This window comes from Rhamphochromis sp. 'chilingali' (assembly GCF_963969265.1).
Source record: "Rhamphochromis sp. 'chilingali' genome assembly, chromosome: 7".
NCBI classification, from domain to species: domain Eukaryota; kingdom Metazoa; phylum Chordata; class Actinopteri; order Cichliformes; family Cichlidae; genus Rhamphochromis; species Rhamphochromis sp. 'chilingali'.
The window spans coordinates 24,840,236-24,860,846 of NC_137934.1; the positions used below are offsets into that span (position 1 = coordinate 24,840,236).

A 20,611-nucleotide genomic window follows, 5' to 3' on the forward strand; every position below is an offset into this window, starting at 1 on the left:
AGATCAGAGGAGCGTCAGCCAGAAGAAGACAAAGATCATAGCGAGCGAAGAAGAAAACCAGCAACAAAAAAAAAACCAATCAGCAGCAGGAGGACAAACAGGAAGTGACAGAAGATTTATCAATATTTTATCTGATTAAAGTTTACTGATCAATGATTATATTTCCTCACCTCTGTTTTATATTCAAATATAAATGAAATGTTCTGACGTTGATAATTAAACTGAGTCACATTCAGTAACACTTCATTAATGCATGTATTATTTTCAAAACATTTACTCAACGTTAACGCCATAACTGCATTAATGCGGCAAATCTACGTTTGCTCATTAACGCGGATCGCCCCGTGTGAGGGCTGCATAGAATCAATGCGTTAGTGCGGTTAGTTCGTTAAGGCGGGTCGCTCGTTAACGCATTAGCGCCGTGAAGCCCCTTGCACGGGGCGATCCGTGTTAACTCGCTAACGGAGATTTGCTGCGTTAATGCGGTTATGGCGTTAACTGTAACGAGATTAACGCTGACAGTGCTAGTATATTTATATTCATTTATTATGAAATCTTATTAATTATTCTATTTGAGCATGGATAAATATTTGAATAATAATTATTATTGTTATGATGTTGATGAAGAAGAAAAAAAGGAAAATTAGATTGAATTCTTTCTTAATTCTGGTTTGTTATATTTTCTTTGTTTACATACGTAGTTGTTTAACCATTTATTACTTTTGAAATATCTTCATTTGAATTTTTATAATGAATTTCTATTTACTGTTTTCTTTATTCGCTCATGTTTGAACTTCCTCTTTTCTTTAGTTAATTTTTTAGAAATTTTGTTTTTAGTTCATCTAATCATTGTTGATTGTTGTGTGATTTTTCTTTATTCTGCTGTATTGATTTTGCCCCTCCCAGGCCTCCGTAGAGCAGAGCAAGCACAGCAGTGGGATCAGTTCTCCAGGGCGTCATGTGACCTGCAGTTACCGGTCTACACGGCGGCTGGCGGCGTGTTTGAAAGCAGCCACGGCCGTGTCCTGATCCAGGATCTGCATGCGTTTGTAGGAGGTGTTGGTGAAGGCATACCCGTCAGCAGGGGAGAACCTCTGCAGCGCCACCTGCAGCAGAAACAGAAATCACACCACGAGTGAGTACCGCGTCAGCGAGAGAAAAGCTTAACTCAGAGCCACTTTCACATCCCGCCCCTTACCTCCTGAGCCACCCACGGCCTTGGGTCCTCCGGTCTCTGCAGGTTGGCGTTGGCGAGGCTTTCAGCAAGCTGAGCGAGCTCCTGCTCACGACGCGGGGTTGTCGCCGGCAACGCAGGTGGTTCCCAACCATCACGAAACCTCAGAACACACGGCGGGAAGTAGTGGTCCTTCGGCCACTCCAGCCTTTAGGAGACCAAGATGTTGATCAGTCAACCAATTAAATCAGTCGACTGATCCATCGGTTACTTCCTGTCTGACCTGCTCTTTGTCCATCCGTCTCCCAGGGCAACCCACAAGTGTCTCTCCTCTGCCGTCCCCGAGGCGTGAAGGAAGTCGATGGCGTCTCTGGTCAGCAGAGGAATGACAACGCTACGAGCCAGATCAACGCTGCCCGAAGCCTGGATCACCTGAGCGGAAGGAGGAGGAGGGTGTGACAATAAAAACTTTTAACTTACATTTACAACACTGTTTGGGGTTGTCTTAGGTGTAGCTGCTCTGGTGTTCCACCTGAAGGTCTGAGGGTGGAACTGAGACTGGAACCTGAGATTCAAGGTTGGAGCAGCAGTTGTGATATGTGACGGTGTTTGTGGACCAGCCATCACACTGATCTTAGGTCTCGAGTCCCTCATGCTCCTCCTCCATGTCAGGGGTTTGATGGGAGGAGAGATTCTGCCTCTCAGCTAAAGGATGGATGGATGGATGATAGGTGGAGCCTCTATCTTTCTTTAGTTCTTAAGGATTTATTCCAGCTCCATGCCTGAAGTCAGAGCACATACAGGAAGTAGCTGTGTGAGGCGCTAACGCTGACTTACCATCTTTAGTGGTGTGAACAGGAAGTGGACCAGCTCCACGGCACTCGGGTTTTGGATATGGTCCTTCAGCTTCCCCTGCAGACGGAGCACAGAGAGCTCATGAGGCAAGAAGCAGGTTCATCACCAACGAAACTATTCAGTCAGTCTGACAATAAATAATCAATACATTTAACCTGCGCAAGAGAAAACACGGACAAAAGATTCATTTATGATCAGCGAGTTTTATATCAGCAAATAAACTGTGAGAGGAGGGAGGAAGGAGGAGGGAAGGGGAGGAGGAGGAAGAGAAAGAGGAGGTAGGAGGTACCAGCTGGTTGAAGGCATGCTTGAACTTCTGCAGACAGTCGACAAACTCGTCTTCGCTCGGAGGTTTGGAGCGCAGCGTCAGGACGCCCTCTGGTGGACACAGAACATGACAGAGGTCAGTTTGTTTAACTGAGGTCAGTCACAGGTCACATGACTCAGAGGAGGGAGGAATGATAGGTGTTCCTGTCACTCACACTAATTTATTAAAACAGTTTGGAAATAAATCAATAAATGTATTGTTGAGGAACGCAGTGATTCAGAAATCTGAAGCAGCCTAATGGGAAACAGCTGCCAGCGAGCTGATCTCTGATCAGCACATCCCTCACTCTGGTTTCAGCAGGATCTGTCTATGTGGACAGTACTGTATTGTAGTATCAGCACTTTTACTGCATATTTTGATTGGTGTGGCTCTGCTGCCTTCTCACCTCCGGGGCTTTTCTTCTTGCCCTTCTTGTTCTTCTTCCTCTTGGAGAGCTCACCGAAGGCCTCGGCAGCCTTCTGAAGTTTGGTGACGAAAAACTCAATGTCATCCAGGATGTGGTTCAGGATTTGCTGCGAAAAGGAGAAGCTGTGCTCAGGATCTTTTAATGTTTGATTCACCTTCACGGTGGCTTGCAGGTTTCCTGTATGCGTTATTTAATGATTAAACCTGAACAACAGCGCAGCGTTAAGCGCTCTCAGCTCCCTTATGTAAGCAGATTTGCTCTCCAAAGCTTCCAAACTCTGATTATGCTTGAATGCAGCAGCCTTCTTCAATCGGCTTAAATCTTCTATTGTGCCACAACCCCGGGCCGACCTCAGATTCAAGTTTAGCTCCTCCAGCTGCTCTCAGATCAGCCTTGAAACCCCACCCACACATGGGACACTCACCACATCGCGATCTACGCGAGCTGCCGTCATCTCCACCGGCCCATTGTCCTGCGACAGCCGTCTATCGTCTGCTGCAGAAGGGAGAAAGCGCATGTGTGAGGAAAACGTAACACCCGATTCATGAGAAAACATTAAAGTGTGACTGAAAACCAACACAGACATTTTTATTACTACGTCCTATCACCCATATCAGTTCCACACAGAGTCACATCACAGTAAATCCTCAAAGAAATAAAAAGCAGAATGATTCATCTGAATAAACTTTACCTGCAGCCTTTGTATTAAAAAAACAAAACTCAGTATTTGTTGCTTTCACTGTCAAAAAGAAAACAAAAGAACAAAACAAAAACCCATGTGAGCTTGAAGCAGCTGGTCAGAGATAATCCCAAATACTCTGCGAAACAAGCCGCTTAAACTCCTCCCACTTTAACCCAAATTTCTTCTGACTGGCTGTCCCTCACAACCAGAAGGTTTGAACCGCAGGTGACTGGGTTTCTAGCAAGTGACATAACTCACCCTCGTACTGCTCATTGGTCCATGCCGACCAGGCTGCTGCACGACTCTTTACGTCCACCAGATCAGGTGACGGTGGCGGCTGGGGGGCAGGAGCGGAAGGGGGAGGGGGGATAATGCCATCGCTCTTCAGGATCATCCTGCAGACAGACAGATCAGCCAATCAGCTTCTAGGATGAGAAACTGGGCTTAGTAACCCTCAGAGTGTCTCAGCTCTTACTTCAGGGTCTCCGGCCGTTTTTTCACTTTGCTTCCTTTGGCATCCATCATGGCACTTTCTACGTCCGCTTGGATCAGATTTGCCTATCAGAGAAAGAACATAGATCATTAAGTTGTTCATCAGGATGAAACACATTTATAACGTGACATCTGACTCTGTCCAAACAGGCCGGTATTGTTGGAGTCCCACAGGGCTCTGCCCTCGGTCCTTTGCCGTTTACATCAAAGCTGAATTTTAATCAAAGTTTTCATTTACTAGCAGCAAACAGGTTTCACAGCAAACTCCTTCATCACACAGTAAAGTCAACTTTAAAGTGTTTTAGGACTTTTGGCCCTCAGGGCTAGCTTAGTGTCTTGCCCAATCAGAGGCTGTTTACTTTGATTTCGTCGCACTGGAACAGGTGGAGGTCGGGTTTGACCTGACCCGGCTCTTTGCAGATCAGAGCCAGGATGGAGTCGTAGCTGCAGGCGTTCATCACGGCCTGGCAGTGCTGGATCGAGCCAATCTGGAAGTTCTCCAGCTCGTTCTGAAGGAGAAAAACCCACAAGTCAAAGTCGGAGTGGGTCACACTGAGCTTAAAGCTGAGGACACACTGAGAATCAGTGTTCTTTTTTTGCCTTTTGTAATTAAAACAAACAAACAAACAACCCCCCCCACAAAAAACAAAACCAAAAATAAATCCTTGTTTTTAGCCTCACCTTTGTTCCTAAGTCGATGAGGCTCACCATCTTCTCCTCCACCTGCAGCAGCATCTCCTGTGTCCACACTTTCCCTTTAGCATCGAGCAGACGGAGGCGTCTGATGCCGTCATCCACCGTGATCATCCCGTCTTTGCGGTCCAGCACAAACGTGGTCAGGTGCTGAACAGACAGATTTAGAGTAACGGCAGGAAACTGAACATCAGCAGGACAACAGGAGCTTCAAGCGATCACAGTCACAAACAAAACAGCTTATGTTTTTTATAATTTAAGTGGTGATTTTTGGTCACTTTGTATGTGAAAACCTTAAATTTGAACACGTTTGGTTTGATAAAATGCAAGGCAAGAGGAGCAGGCGTGAGCACCAACCTCCACATGATACTGCGATGTGTCTGTCAGGCTGTTGATGCTGGTTTTGGTGTAATGTTTCCTTTGTTCTGTTAAAAAGAACAGAGAAAAACTCTTATTCTGGACTGTGAATATCATGTTTATGTCTCCCTAAAGTCCCCCTGGGAACCTGACTGTGTTCATATTTCATGACTGAAGCTGGAAATTAGCATTCAGCTTTGATTTTATGGACTCAGAGAAGGCTTGAGGAAACTGTAATGAGAAGATGGTTTTATGCTGCTCCAATGACCTATAAGTGACACTAAAGCAACACACATGACGATGCTCTGAATTAAGCAGAGAAGAAGAGTGAACCTGGACATGTGATGGATTAAAGGTGGTGTTTGCAGGAGGACGTCAGTAATTCAGCTGCTTCAGAGCCCCTCCGGAAGGAGGTGACAGATGTTATCAGCTGTGATGGGAACAAAGAGGCCGCTGAGAGCCGCAGATAAGAGCCAAATCTGCATCGTCACCATTATCTCCACCTGGCAGGAGGACCGGCACACAGCTGCTCACAAATCAGCGGCAAAGCAGCAGAACAACAGCCAACAGCGACGTCCTTGCTAGAGTCCATGTGTCGTTTCAGTTTTTAAACAAACTCATTCACATGTGCACCAACAGGTAATGGTTTCACAGATTACCCATGATGCTCCTCTCCACCAAGCGCCAGGACGTTTGGCTTTTATTTGTGTGAAAACAAAAACAGCATTGAATCCTTCAGCTCTCATCACAGAGGAACGACCTGAGCTCAGGCTGGAGCTTCTTCTTCACTTGAATAAATTTCCTGTTCACACACGGAGGAGGGATCACATGAAAGTTTTGCCTTAAAGTCCAGCTGTGTGTTTGCGCGTTTTGGACTTCCTGCAGGTTAGAGGGCGGGGCTAACTGGGTTTGTTGAGACTGTAAGGGACGCCATTCCGTCATTGGTCCCAGGAAATGTTAAAGTGACCTATGTGATCAAAACCGTTGTTTAATCTTGGTTACATGATCAAACACAGTGCTGACGTCTCTTTGGTGACCTGAAGCCTCCTCGGACATGGGCAGCAACTCCAAACAGCCCCTGGGCGACTGACAGGGATCAGAGCGAATTAGCAAAATAAACCTGGCAATGAAATCCTGAGCAGAGCTGAAAGTTCAAAAGTTTGGAGAACAGCAGCCGACTTTTATCCCACGAATGACCCGAGCAGCCAGAGTAACCAGATCCTACATCACTGAAAACATGTCTCAGAGGAAACACTGAGCCTCTGACGAGGTTAACCCTCAGCCGTCCAAATCCTGGTTGGAGTCTCTGGACACTGCAGATCTTCCTTCTGCCTCAGACACGGCAGAAAGTTTCAGCAGGAATCGTTCCTGCAGTGAGAACATTCACACACACAGCAGCTCCATAATCCTGCAGCTCCTGATCACATCACATTTACCTCACACTCAGCCTTAACTCAGCGCCTCCAACTGAAGTTTATATCAACAGTAGGCCCGCTGGACAGCTGTGGTAAATGTCAATGTGAGCATAAAATTTGATTTCCTGCTGATGAACTGAGGAGGCCTCAGTCAATGGCTGAAGAGTCTAAAGCTGGAGGTCTGAACTTCAGTCACATGTTCACTGAGGTAAAGTTCACTGTGACGGAGATCATAGGAGATAGAGACCAGGAGCTACTGCACACGTGTTCACAGTAAGACCTGAGGGCTAGCTCACACGAATCAAACATCTGTCCCATTACAGATGTTTGACAACACGAGTCGTACCCCCGAGTTTGGACTTCAAACCTCTGTCTGAAGATAATCGATGCTTCACAAGAAACATCGACTCTGCAAACACGTAACGCCCAAACGAGGCAAAACACGACACACACACACACACTTTCATATCTTGGTGGGAACATCTAATTGACTTACCCTAACCATCAAAAATGAATGCCTAATCCTAACCATAGCCTAACTGTAACTTTCACACTAAAACCACATTTTGAGTCTCAAAATGCCTTCAATCTCATGGGGACAGCCTTTTGTTGCCATAACGGACTGTTGGCCCCCCCAAAAATAGTAAAATTCCAAGTTTTGGTCCTCACAAAGATATGTAAACGTGGTACACACGCAAACAAAAACACACACACACACACACACACACACACACACACACACACACACACACACACACACACACACACACACACACACACGTCTCACTGTGACTTTTCTTTTTGTGTTTGGCAGACGAACGAAGAAAATAGATTTCGTCAGATCCTGTGAACAAAGATAAAGCAGATAATGAGGTCATGGATCATGTCTAATTTCTCTGAAACCCAATAAATCAAACAAAGATTCACAGGTGAACGGAACCTGCTCAGGTTCAGTTCACCTAACTCACCTGGAGTCTCAAACTCAACTCCAAGTCTCAGTTTGTTTCAAGAATAAAAGCACCTAAATCTGAAGTAATGAAGACTACAGCATGTGGTGTTCAGAGAAATCTGTGCATGTTGTTTAGTCCTCACTGACGTCATGACCTTAAACCATTTCTAACATCAGCTCCTCTCACAGGTAACATTCCCACCTGCAGACACCTTACAGTCAGCTACCCATTGTACCACCCCGATCACGGATGTCATCTCTGAACCAAGCTTTATTATAAATGAGGTCCAGAATGATCCAGGACAGCCTCACCATTTCCCAGGAGGAGGAGGGAGAAGGGAGGAAGGAGGGTCCTCACCGTAAAGAGCTTTGGCACTGGTCTTGGCTTTGTGCGTTGCAGGCTCTGGAGATGGAGCATCATGGCCGCTGGGACAGAAAGCAGAACAGAGTTAGGAAGTCAAAGGTCAGATCTGAGATCAGCTGATGATGCAACCAACAGCAGCTTCTGATTGGACGCCAGGTGATTTTACCTGACAGGGATACTGCGTGAGTGTTTGATTTTATTTCACTTCATCTCTGAGGTGTCCGAGTTTGGCTTCTGTTACAGTTTTATTTATGATGTCACTTCCTGCCTCCCCTCCTGTGCTGATCTCAAACCGGCATCCCGCCTGTGTCACTCGATACTTTTGCACGTTCACACTTTAATTCGCCACATGAAGACGTTTATAATGAATGAGCGCGATTACAGACTACATCAGAGCCACGCCGGCACAAAACCTGACACCTTACAGGAAGCGCAGCACAGCAGCTGGTCATGTGACACACCGCTGATGATTGCCACACAAATGAATCTGTGCCAGGAACTCACAGGAAGTTATTCTTATGAAGTTATACGCGAGACCCTCTTTAAATGATTATTGACTTTATAAATAAATAAAATCAATAATCACTGATTTCAGATCAATATCCAGTCTCCATATATGACTCCAAGCCAGAGAAATTAGCTGGTCTATCCCAGATTATCCTCTTATGTGGGCAGGGACACGCTGATGTTTTTAGGGCTGGGGACAGTGAATAAACACACGAACCAGGAAAAACAGAACGGTCCTGCTTCAGAACCAGAAACCATGAGATCCGGTCTCTGCTCCTCCAGAGGTCAGACAGCTGCTTCCTGTCCACATCTCAGTTTATTTCTTAATAACACCGTCACAGAAGCAGATGCCTCGGTATAGACGTAACAGAGACCAGTAAAGCTCCTGAAGCGTGTCCGGTTTGAGTTTTCATTAATTTTTAATCTGAGGTTTTCTCAGAGAGAAGCTGAGCTGCAGTAATATTTAACTTCTACTGCTGAGAGACGAGAAGCGTCAGCACGGATAAGAAACTCAGAGACGCTTTCAGTTGGCCACAAAAATCCTCCAAAAACTGTCATTTTACAAACAAACAACAAAAGTTCTGACTTAACCATTAAAATTGTTTAATGGGCACTACTCAGTAATAACTGGAATTATTAACAAAACTGAACATTGTCATGCACACTTCAAATACATTTAAAATTGAAACTGTAAATATTTTTTAAGCTTTACCAAAGACTATACAAAAGTATGTTTTAAATAATAATTACTATTTTATAATAATTCATAATACAAGACTTACTAATGAAAGATTTCAGTCGTTACAATTAATCTGCAGTTAAACTTAAATTTACTCAGTTCATTTACATCACAAATTTATGGTTGTATTTTATGGTATTTTTAAAAAGTTGTAGTTTTGTAATCTTATTTTGAAATCTGTTGAATATTTAAAACTAATACTTACCAAATTGTTTAAACTATTTTAAAAATAGCCACAAAATATACACACAACGAAAATTGATTTTATACATTAACCTCAGTTATTTACTTAAAGAATTGATGAACGAAATTTACCAGAGTCCAGTAAAAGCTCAGTATTAAAATAAAACTTTAAAAACCTGAAGAGATTCTCTTATTTCAGAAACAATCAGTGTCACAGAAACAGCACAGGTTATGCCTCATATCAGAGTAAGCATTATTAACAGTGTTTCACATTCAAAAAGTGACCATGTGAGCTAACGTGGCTAACATGGCCAATAGCAGAAAAGGCTGCTGGGAAACTCACTTGATGGGCGAGCTGTAGGAGCCGAAGACGCCCGAGGCGAGAGCTGGAGGTTCGTATCCGTTCATGCTGCTTCACGGTGGACCATCAGCTGGAAGAGACGCAGACGCACCATGAGTCACATGACCACACTGCTGGGTCAAAGGCTAGCTCCAGGTAAATGTAATACATTTATCTGCTGTGACCAAACATCTGCACAAAGCTCATACCTCCTGACACTACTGGAATGCACTGGTGCCGTAAAACCACAATTTTATTGATATATGCTGAGGCGTCAAAACTCATCATTTTACTAAAACTAAATTAGTGGAAACGGCACAAAAAAGGCCAAACAGCAGCTCTTCAGAGGCCTGTGGGTCCCCTAAAACTCTATAACTCCTAAAAGCTGAAAATGAAGCTGAAAATGAAGCTGCCACGCTGCCGTTCCTCTGACATCCAGCAGAGGCAGCAGTGGTTCAACCTGTAAGGTATGGACGCTACGATGACAGAGCAACCACCTGACCGCCAACATGGCTGCTGCGAGTACTGCCAGAGCATCCAGGATGGCTGCTGAAACGCGAGGGTTTAATCTGGATGTTTCTGAGTGCTGAGTGGCGAGTCGCCCTCAGAGAGTTCATCTCATTAATGGCTCGTTGGGCGTTCCCCACGGAGCGGCAGGGAAATTAAAACTGCGTGGCACACAAAGGGGGCCCGAGCATATTTATGGTAGTTAATGACACAGTATGTACAGTGCAGCCACGCGTGATTACTTTTCCCACAGCACCATTCAGCTGGGACTCATAGCCATGGTAACCAGGCTGCAGCCATACTGTTTGTGCTGCAGAGGAGGAAAACCTGTGAGACCGCAATCAGGGAGAGATGAGTCCACAGCAGGAAGTGATGTAACGACAGCAGAGTGAAAATACCAAAACACCATCTCAAAATACACTGGCTGGTTAGCTCCTCCGATCATGAGCCCTCGCGGGTGACAGCAGCAGAAACATGAGGACACAAAGGTGAGGAAGAGTCAAGGTACAGGCATTACAACCCAAACCAACTGAGACTAGGGCCAAGGCCGGATCTGTGACCTCATCGAGACCCTGCCTCCAGCGTGACAGGAAGCCATCACAACCCCAAATAAGCCCAATATACGTCAATGTTTTCAAAAGGTACAAAGACAGCAGATACAGAAAGCAATGAAGAAGAACCAACCACATAATCCGCTGTGTGCTTCTCCACTAAACCAATACAATCCAAACGCAGGAACACCGCCACTGATTAATGACGTTCAGAAAATAAATTTTTTTGAAAATCCAGTTCAGCTCTAAATGTTCATGTCTGAAGGCTGTGATGTCTCTGGTGGGCGGTGACGCTACTGCAGGATCGTTTGAGTGTTTCGAAATTTGAATGATCATTTACGTTTTACTCCACCATCAGCATCTGGCTTGATTCTACACTGATTCCAAATTTGTCATCCTGACTTTAACTTGCTCACCTGAGCACGTCCACCCACCTGTGCAGCCCCAGTGGCTTTAAATCCTCATCATTACTCCCACAAAGCCCCGCCCACTCTGATGGATATGAAGTTAATTTTCCACCACCTCCTCCTGACACCCCAGGAAGCTGAAGGGGTCAAAGATCACGCTGGTTAGGCTCAGTTTTGTCATCTCTATTTGCTCTGGGAGGAGATGCGGTCACCACGGCGAGAGCCACTTCTTCTTTTCTCACTTATCTTAGGCGGGGCATCAATGGCGCTGTGAGGTCAGCAAGCTTTACGATAACGAGGCGTTTACAGCATGATTGTTTAAATAGAGTTTCCTGAACGTTTCCCGGTATCCTTCACTCAGCAGGAGGAAGGTGGGGATTAGGTGTGTGTAGAGTTAAAGCTCCTTACCGATCCTGTGACACACACTTTAATCCTTTAAATGCCATGTGGATTTCAAAGTAAAAGCACACAGATTTAAACTGGTTTGTAGTGCTGGGCGATATGACGATATATATCGTGTGAACGATAGAAAAATGGCTATCGTGCCGTTTGTCTTCTGTCGTTTCTAACCTAATTTTATAATTTATTACATAAAATATATAATTAAATAGCCTGGGGCAAATATATCAGCGTTGTCTTCTCACTATACATACTCTATTTTCTCTTGCGTAAATTTAAAAAAAAAAAAAAAAAAAAAAAAAAAAAAAGGGAAAGGTTTTTCACAAAGAAACTCCGTCTTGTTGTTTTGTGACATGGTGCTGCTTTACGTGCACCCAGATTTGCAACATGCTTTACAGTAACTCAAAACGATGGATGCGCGACAGGTTGCAGTTTCATGCCCGGACATGCAACAGGACGGCTACACAGGCAGCTCAAGAAGAAGCACTTTTACCGAATCTGGCATTTGGTTATAATTTTTGAAAAACAAAACAAAAAAATTAAAAGTGAAGGCCACAGCTGTTTTCATTTGATACATTTATATTGCTGCACTAAAATGTATGTTTGTCATTTTTGTGACAGTTCCGTTAAATGTCTCTTCAAAATAAAGTTGGAGAAAAGAAACTTTTCAGAGAATAACTGGAAACGTGGCAATATTGTGGTATATCGTGATATAAAATAATTCATATCGTGATAAATATTTTTTCCATATCGCCCAGCACTACTGGTTTGTGTCAGGAAAAGAAAAAGTTCACTTTGATTCTCGCTGTGAGTCACACCTAAAAGCCCCCTCAGTTACCCACAGTCGTATCAGGCTACAAAAAATAAAATGCCATGTTTATTATGAGTGTACATTATGAATATAGGACGCTGTGATGTCACAAAAATATGGATGTGAGGACAGGTCGGCTTTCAAAGGAACTCCAGCTGTGAATAATAAATGTGTTGAGGTGAGCGGCGGGAGGAGAGGAGAGTGACATGTTAAAGAAAAGAGATGAAGCGGGGAGTCACCAGGCTGATAAGAACGTCCTTGTCGGTCACTCATTAACTGTGTGTTTGATCTGGGAGGCGTTTCCACGCCGACACTGGAAAAACACCCTGCTCTAGCCGCCACACACTCTGGGCCTCTAGACCTGGAAAGGTCTGACATGAAGCAAGAACCGTGAGACTCCACCCACATAAAAGAGATGACACTGATGTCAGGGTTCAGAAGGTCACCGCAGCACCGTCGGCTTCCCTCCATCTTTACTCCGACAACAAACATCCACCTCACAGCGTTCCACTGAAACAAATTCAGGATCAAACTCTAATACAAGTGAAGGTGGAGAAGAACACACACCCTCAATCCAGTGCTCCGCTCACACTGCATCCATGTTTCAGAGAGAAGACATTTTCTACAACTCCTCCTTTTAGTTTAAATCTCAGAGTTTTTCCCATTTCCTCACTGATGTTTCTCAGTGCAGATGGTGAACGAACTCTGCTCATCTCTCAGATATTAAACTGCTTGTGAAACAGCTCTGTTACCATGGAAACTGCTTCTGGTGTCTGCCGCTGCCTCACAAACCATCAGCTGACACAGGAGAGCCATCGCCGCCACGTCTCATCCGCTCAATCACAACTTCATCACCGTGCCCCTCCAATTTTCAGTTTTCCAGTCCCTGATCTCAGATGGCGGTCATGAGTCATGTGACTGGCTTCACAGTGAGGAGACATTGATTAACGTCCTCCGATTGGTCTGTAACCCAAATACTGAGCGTGTTCTGCAGCTTCAGCAGGAGGAACAGTTTGATGCCTCAAAGTTCACTTTCAAATCTTTTATGACACGTTTATTTTCATGTTCTCTAGTTTTATATTTTTCTGTAAATTATTTTGACTTCTTTAACTCTTTTCTTTATTATTTTATTTACATTTGTGAGAATTTTTCTTAGGTGGTGTATTTTTTTTTAAATCAGTTTTCATGACTTTCTTGTAACTTCAATTATTTGCAGTGTTTTGTCTCATTTCCAATTTTATTTAATCATGTCTCTTTAGATTTCCCTGGTTTCTTTTTCTAGCAAGTACCTTTAAAAACATAATTTCATTCATTTATTTCTTCATTTTTTTATTTTATAGTGTTATTTTTAATCAGTTTTTAAAGATTGTTGCAGATTTGAATGTGAACTGTATGTTGAAGAAACACTTTATTAAATAAAAAGGTAAAACAAAAATTGCCTCAGTGATCAGGTCACTGACACCAATTCGCTCACAGCTCCATCACCTCCGGAAAAGATCCATACTCATCAGCAGTGACCGTGTGGTGCTGACATTGGACGCTGCAGCACGTGTTCGCCAGCTGACCCGCTTTCAGACCCACAGCTGGAGGCACCTTTCCACCTGCAGTTTGTTCAAGAGCAGGTCCGCGAGGGCCGGCGCAGTAAAGGAGGCTAAAAATAATCCTGAGTAATCCTGAAAGTGCTGAAGTCTTCATTCCTGCTCAGAGGGTCACGGTGCCCATTACAGGCGGCCTCGTTACACCGGCTCACAGCAAGGGAGTACCGAGGAGCACACTGCACAGAGTGAGTGGAGAGTGGCTCGTCTCTGTGAGAGTGAGTTTCAGTGAACAAGTGCATCTACAAACACACCGAGCATCATTGACTGACACAGATTGTGGCAGGCACGGCAGCAGTCACAACCATGACCTGCTGACATCATGGAGGTCACACTGAAGGGCGCTTCAAACAGTTTCAGCAGAAACTTCCTCCAGTCAGAGCCACAGAACTGAACTGATCTCAAAGAAGTTCTGAGCTCTGATTACACCTGCCGCCAAACACAAACACGCCCCGTGGGCCTGCTGATTGGTCAATCCACCTCGTCAGCAGGTATTTGAGACAAAAGCGGAAAAGAATAAAGAGGAGTCCACGCCAGCTGGGTCACTGAAGTCTGTGACTTTGGCTCTGTGACGTTAACAATGAGGTGGAAGAGAGCTAAGCACAAAAACCCAGACTGATGTTATTACTGAACCAGATTTTCTCTCTCACACACACACACACACACACACACACACACACACACACACACACACACACACACACACACACACACACACACCAGGGCTGCCCAATCCCAGTCCTCGAGAGCTACTATCCTGCAGCTTTTAGATGCATCCCTACTCCAACACAGCTGAATCAAATGGTTTGATTACCTCTTCAGCATGCCATCGTGTTTGGCAAAGGCCTGATAACAAGCCATTCATTTGATTCGGGTGTGTGGGAACAAGGATGCATCTAAAAGCTGCAGGACGGTAGCTCTCGAGGACCAGGACTGGGCACCCTTGATTTACACCCTGAGGACAGACAGGAAACCTTTGGCACCGTGAGCTGAACCGGCTCAAACTGCCAAACTGCAGCCTCAGAGTGACGACTGCAGCGGATCCAAAAATCGCAGCATAAAAGCAACTTCCTGTTGTCTCCTCAGGAGCTCTGATACAATGTTTTGTGCCACGTGGATCATTCACAGACATTCAGTCCCTGTTTATTGGTCCTAAATTCTGTTCAGGTTAGGATAAACCCCGCCCACTCACATCAGCAGTTCTCTTCGCTTCCATTGGAGGGAGTATCAGTCACTTGTCTGACTGAGGTTTGGGTTTAACAAAGATCTCCTCGGGACTCAAAACATCTGGCTGCAGATGCTGTGATTCATGATAAACTAAGATCGTTGTGACCTGAGACCACCAGTTTGTGAGAGACAGCCAATCACAGGAAGCAGCTTTGAAAGGGAGGAGTTAGAACTTGGAGAGCGGATTATTCTGAATCCAGAAATTGAACCGCGGAATCCTTGCAGCAGACAAACCCACAGACGGCGTCTTCTCAGACCACAAAGCCTCGGTAACAAACCAAGCGAGCACCTACCTGTCCAAGTCGTCCACAGGTGAGCGGAGTGTGAGGTCGATGCCGCAGACGGCTCAAATAAAGCTTCTCTGACTCCAAGCATCATGTGGTGGATTAGCGAGGATCCAGGGCTTGGTGCAGCACCGGGATTCGCTGCAGCAGCGAGTTGGCGTCCAGGATCCTCTGCTTTAAGCCTGACTAATCACTAATGACGGACAGGTGGGGGATAGGGAAGGGGCGGGGCTTCCAACTGACAGGTGGCAGTGGAAACACCGAGTGGGCTTAAAACTCTCAGTTTACTCTGTGCAGAAGAGTCATGCAACACCCAATACTGTTATCAAAACTGGTCGCTAAGGAAATGTGCGGTTTATTTTTGTTTTCTTTTAGAATAAATGACTCATTGTGAGGGAAACGCATCTTATCAGCAGGCCACGCCCACCGCACCCATGGAGATCAATAAAGTTTAATCTAACCTGCAGCGATAATGGGTCCTGATTCATCTGTGGTGCTGACCCGCTTTAAAAATAAAATGTTATTTGTTTCACACAGCTGCTGCCTGATGACATCACACTTCAGTGTCACGATTACTTATTGATCTTCAGCAGCTGATCAACAGAGCCTCTGATTCAGACTCAAAGCTTCTCCTGAAGCTCAGAGTGCAGACAGATCTTCAGTTATTGATCAGTTATTGCTCACAGGTCATCTGGACTGGATCAGAAGTTTGATCAGCAGAGAAGAAGAACCTGGGATTTGTTGATCTGGCATTTCATGGCTTCATAAACCAAATGTGTCCCCATGACTCCTCTTTGACGATTCAGTAGTGTCACAGAAACCAAACACCAGTCTCCAGGCAGGACTTTAATACCTGATGATATCACCGACTCTGATCAGGTACCTAACACACGTGAGCGTGTTGTTGTGTTTCCTTCTTCTGTTGTTGGATCCTCGAGTAGAGCACAGCAAATGTCCTCGGATTCTTCTCACCGAGCTTTGTGCATCGCAGCGCCCCCAACAGGTCAAAGTCTCAACTTTCAGATTCAACTTCCTGTTTCTGAGTACAGTCTCATCTCTGATTGGTCCATGCTGATTGGTCCATGCTGCCCTCCGTGTGGAGGATGGGGCAGGCGGGCCGTGGTGTGCTTCAGTAAATGAAGAGTCAGTCCCTCAGGAGGTCCTGAGCTCCTTTACTTCCTGTCTTTGCTCCTTACGACAGCGTGTGATACCTGGTGTTAGGTGAGACAGGTGAGTCGCAGGTGAAACAGGTGTGCCGACGCCCTTGCCTCCTCTTTGTTCTGCTAAAAATCAGACCGCTGGCTCAGTCCGAAACCCGACTCCCAACCGGCCCCAGTTTCCCATTTCAAAGCCATAATCCTGTAGCAACACCTGGCAGGTACGGTTACATCACACTGTCGTCACAGCAACCACAACACAGCCAAACAGGGAGAGCTCCAGGGAGACGCCCAGAAGATGGGACAGACGTTTTTCACTTTGATCTCAGAGTTCATGGGAAAAGTTTATAAGTGATATCATCATAATGCGTGTTTCCACTCCATTTGTACCTGCTGTTGACATCACACACAGACCCTCATGACAACACGTCCACTGACCCTGGAGTCAGTTATGGTGCACAGTACAGCACAGTTAAGACCCGCTCACCATGGACAAAACCCTCCAACCACCAAGCTGAACACAATCAGAGGTGGAGTGGAGCAGCACAGGCATGGAAACATCCAGAAATATCCTGCGAGGCTCTCAGGAGGATGGCAGGCTGACGATGGTTCCCATGAAGAGCACTGATCCAAGACCAGCTGTGGCCTGCAGCAGCCTGACAGGAAGCCCACATACAAACACTCGATTACACAACCAGCTCAAAGGTCCTCCAACTGTTCAGCTTCAGAGCCCGCTGACCTTTGACCTGCAGGAAAAACAACCCCATCTTCCAGCAGTAAACACACACACAGCTGAAGCAGGTCTGATCACACCTTCTGTCAGAACCACTTCAGTGAAGTAACAGTGACCTAGACGTGACCTCAGAGAGGCTCATTATGGTGTATGGGGGAAGGAGCTTTCTGATAAACATCAGGTGACTGTGACCCGGTCAGGTCACTCACCTAGCTGCTCTGCTCTCGGCAGTGATGGCACGAGGTTCAGTGCACCACATGAATCCAGGTGTTAGCCGGTACCACCGGGAGGAGCAGAGAGCTTCCAGGCCGAGCCGAACAAGTGGAGCACCGGGCAGCCCTGTGCATATAGCCGGGGAGGGTCGCCTGCTGCCTGGGCCGCCTCACACACCTGCCCGCTGACTGCTCGGATCCGCCATCAAAAGCAGGCAGGTGTTTTTATTCCGGAGAGAGCGAGCACCCGGGCGCCAGGGAGGAGCTGCCCTTCACCTTCATTTACTATTATGAACACACAGTGTGCCAAACTCCATTTAAGATTCTGTTGATTTAGGAAGAACTGGACTCCAGCCAGAATAAATGAAGGTGTGGGCTGTAAATGAGAAGCTGGGAGCTGAAATGGAAGCTTCCAGCCATTCCGGCGCACACACTGCCCGCTCCTAGCACCTCTATCCGGAATAAACTGGCATTAAAGTTGGTCTTTAGCTCCAGTCACCCATCCACTAAGACTCTTTGAGACACACCAACAGCAACAGAGAGCGCGGCCATAAAAGTTTAATTTACACTCACTTGAGCCCTGTCTGTGTTTTTGAGTGAAGCCGAACTGAGGCCGAGACACTGGAGCTTCAGGTAAAGAGGACTCGGGTATGTGTGTGCGCGCGCGCGGTCACAGCTTCACTGTGTGTGATCTTTCCGGCGGAATCTGGTGTGGGAGCCCGTGACCGCAGGGCTGCTGCCACAGAGCAGAGGGCAGCTCAGCTGCTCCGGTCCGCAGTTCCACTAAGGTCAGAGGCTCGAAGCCGCTCACAGACCACCACCCACGGCTCAGAGCCGCCGGACTAACCCGGACCTCAACGCCCCCCCTCCGCGGCGGATCAGGAGACTCACCTGCAGGTGCGGCTTCAAAAATCCCGAGGTCACAGAGACATGGCACAGTCCGCGCTGAGAGCTCCGGGCGCTTCACCGGCTCCTGCCTGCACTCTGTGTCTGAATAACTGCACTCCTGTTCGGCTGCGGGAGCTCCTAGCGGAGATTAATCTGCGGCTGACTCTGGATCAGCTTTAAAGCAACGGACCGCAGTAGAGGGCGGTGTGTGCCCTGAGTGAGGACTGACAGGACAGTCTGCCTACTTGACCACGCCTCCTTCACGCCAATCAGGTCGTTAAGTCTGACGTCACTAGCGAGCTAACTTCCTGCTAACTTCTAACTCCGTTAAATGTCATAAATTCCGTTTTCATGGATGCCTGGATGTTAAACTCAATTGTTACAACTGGTAGAGCAGAACGCTGATCATTTTATTAAAGATGAAAGACTTTAGACAGTGTTTCAACTCTCAGTAATGCTGAGTAATCATTTGATATATGGACCTGCAGCAGAGTTTAGGCCCAGACACGGCTAGTGACGTCAGACTGAACAATCGGATAATATGAACTAATGAAATAGTTATGATATTGGTAATACAGAGAAATAAAAAACAAAAATAACTGGAAACATTTTATTATCAATATTTTTTTATTGAAGTTACAGTGTGTCAATTTTTCACTAACAGATGTCAGTAGCTGGAGTCTGCTGAGTTTTGTTTTCTTAACCCTCCCAAATCAAGAGCATAATCCTAGCTACGGTGGCTGCTGTAGGACAAAAATGTTTTAATCAGCCAAGAGAGATCAAAGACACTGAATCTAGATTTTACCTCATAACAACTGGCATATTTCTACTACTTTTTAAAAAATACATTATAAACACATTTGAATAATATCAATACTTACCAATAAATCTGGAATAAAACCCAGAAATGTGTCAATTAGATATTTTGGGTTCTCCTCAAAAATGTGGGCTACTGTTCATCTGCAAAGTTGCAGGTTCAGATCTGGCTCGGAGTTTTCCCTCTTGCAAAGGCTGGCAGTGTGTATCTGTTTACTCTGGAGGAGGCTGCAAAACTTCATGAAAGGACTCAGACATAAATAAATGGTAAATGCCCTGCATTTGTATAGCGCTTTACTAGTCCCTAAGGACCCCAAAGCGCTTTACACTACATTCAGTCATTCACCCATTCACACACACATTCACACACTGGCAATGGCAAGCTACATTGTAGCCACAGCTGCCCTGGGGCGCACTGACATGAGTCGATGACTCAGTTATTAAGCTCAGATCCCACTGATAAAAACTATAGGTGAGCTGCTGAGGATATGCTGAACTTTTCTGCCGTAACACTGCTGTTTGTTCCACTGCTGGGCTACGCTAGCTGCTACTAACATCCATTAGCTTCTGTTAGCATCTGTTAGCCCTGTCTATAACACAGTGTAAAAACGTAATTAACCTGTTTTTATATTAGATGGATTTTACATTATTGTGGATTGAATGTTATTAGTGCACCAGTTCAGTGCTCGCCACTGAAAGCTATAAATATCTTAAAAATATTCCAAAATGAGGGACATATTGATTTTTGATCTATAAATGTCTCAATTAACCAATAATCTTCAATTTATTGAGACAGTGCTGATCAGGTCACCTAAAGCTGCCTTCCAGCCTACACTCAGGGAAGAAGGGGGCCCTCGCAGTGATAAGGCAGCGAGGGCCCCCCCTGCTGGGACAGGACACACTCAGCAACAGAGAGGCAGAACCTCTGCCTGCAGTAAAACACCATGGTACTAGTACTCACTAAAAGTATCCGAGTATAGTCAGGACTCTTCCACGTGGCCTGAACCCAGAGATCAGTTTGTTAGCCAGAATCCTCAGGGAGAAGAGCTGTGAATGATGAAATAATGTAATGAAAATAATCCAAAAATCAGTCAATTGTCATGGTGACGACAATGAAAACAGGAGGTCATGTGACTGGAATTTCTGTAAAACCTTTTGTGAAAAGACTCAGAGTTCGTAACTGCGGCTAGCCTTATGCACACGTGTTTGTAAGAGTTTCACCTTCAGGAGGAGAATATCTTAATGAGTCACACAAATATGGCAAATGTGAATTAAAAGTCTGACACACAATTGCAAACTGCACAAAATCTGAAAAATCCTGCCTGTTTTCAAAGAGAAACACTTGTGTGAAACTTTAAAGCACATTGTCAGATCATCTTCAGTTGTGACATCACAATAATTTGCCCCACTTAGTAAATCTGTCCAGTAGTCCGTAAAGTAAAACCTGTCTTATTTTCTTATGTTTACCTGCTGTGTATAATTCCTTTTCTCCCCTGATGGGTTGAACAGTGACCACACGGAACCTTAAACACACTCTGAT

The 20,611-nt window shown here is 45.4% G+C and overlaps 1 protein-coding gene across 3 annotated transcripts in view; it reads right to left on the minus strand.

The window, feature by feature from the left end:
* Nucleotides 1–18,478, minus strand: part of eps8a (EGFR pathway substrate 8a, signaling adaptor) — a 29,572-nt gene extending 11,094 nt beyond the window's left edge. The window contains exons 1-15 of one of the 3 annotated variants that reach the window (XM_080887560.1): nt 18,259–18,478; nt 9,488–9,575; nt 7,710–7,777; nt 4,988–5,055; nt 4,619–4,780; nt 4,297–4,446; nt 3,921–4,003; nt 3,704–3,840; nt 3,188–3,255; nt 2,743–2,869; nt 2,319–2,407; nt 2,012–2,086; nt 1,458–1,606; nt 1,199–1,382; nt 976–1,106 (exon numbers count right to left, since the gene is read on the minus strand). In XM_080887560.1, the coding sequence (XP_080743686.1) occupies nt 976–1,106; nt 1,199–1,382; nt 1,458–1,606; nt 2,012–2,086; nt 2,319–2,407; nt 2,743–2,869; nt 3,188–3,255; nt 3,704–3,840; nt 3,921–4,003; nt 4,297–4,446; nt 4,619–4,780; nt 4,988–5,055; nt 7,710–7,777; nt 9,488–9,552 (1,556 nt within the window). In that variant the 5' untranslated portion in view covers nt 9,553–9,575; nt 18,259–18,478. Of the gene's footprint in view, nt 1–975; nt 1,107–1,198; nt 1,383–1,457; nt 1,607–2,011; nt 2,087–2,318; nt 2,408–2,742; nt 2,870–3,187; nt 3,259–3,703; nt 3,841–3,920; nt 4,004–4,296; nt 4,447–4,618; nt 4,781–4,987; nt 5,056–7,709; nt 7,778–9,487; nt 9,576–18,258 lie in introns of all 3 variants that reach the window. The other 2 variants (XM_080887559.1, XM_080887561.1) reach the window with 2 other exon arrangements.
* Between the last annotated feature and the right edge of the window lie 2,133 nt (nt 18,479–20,611).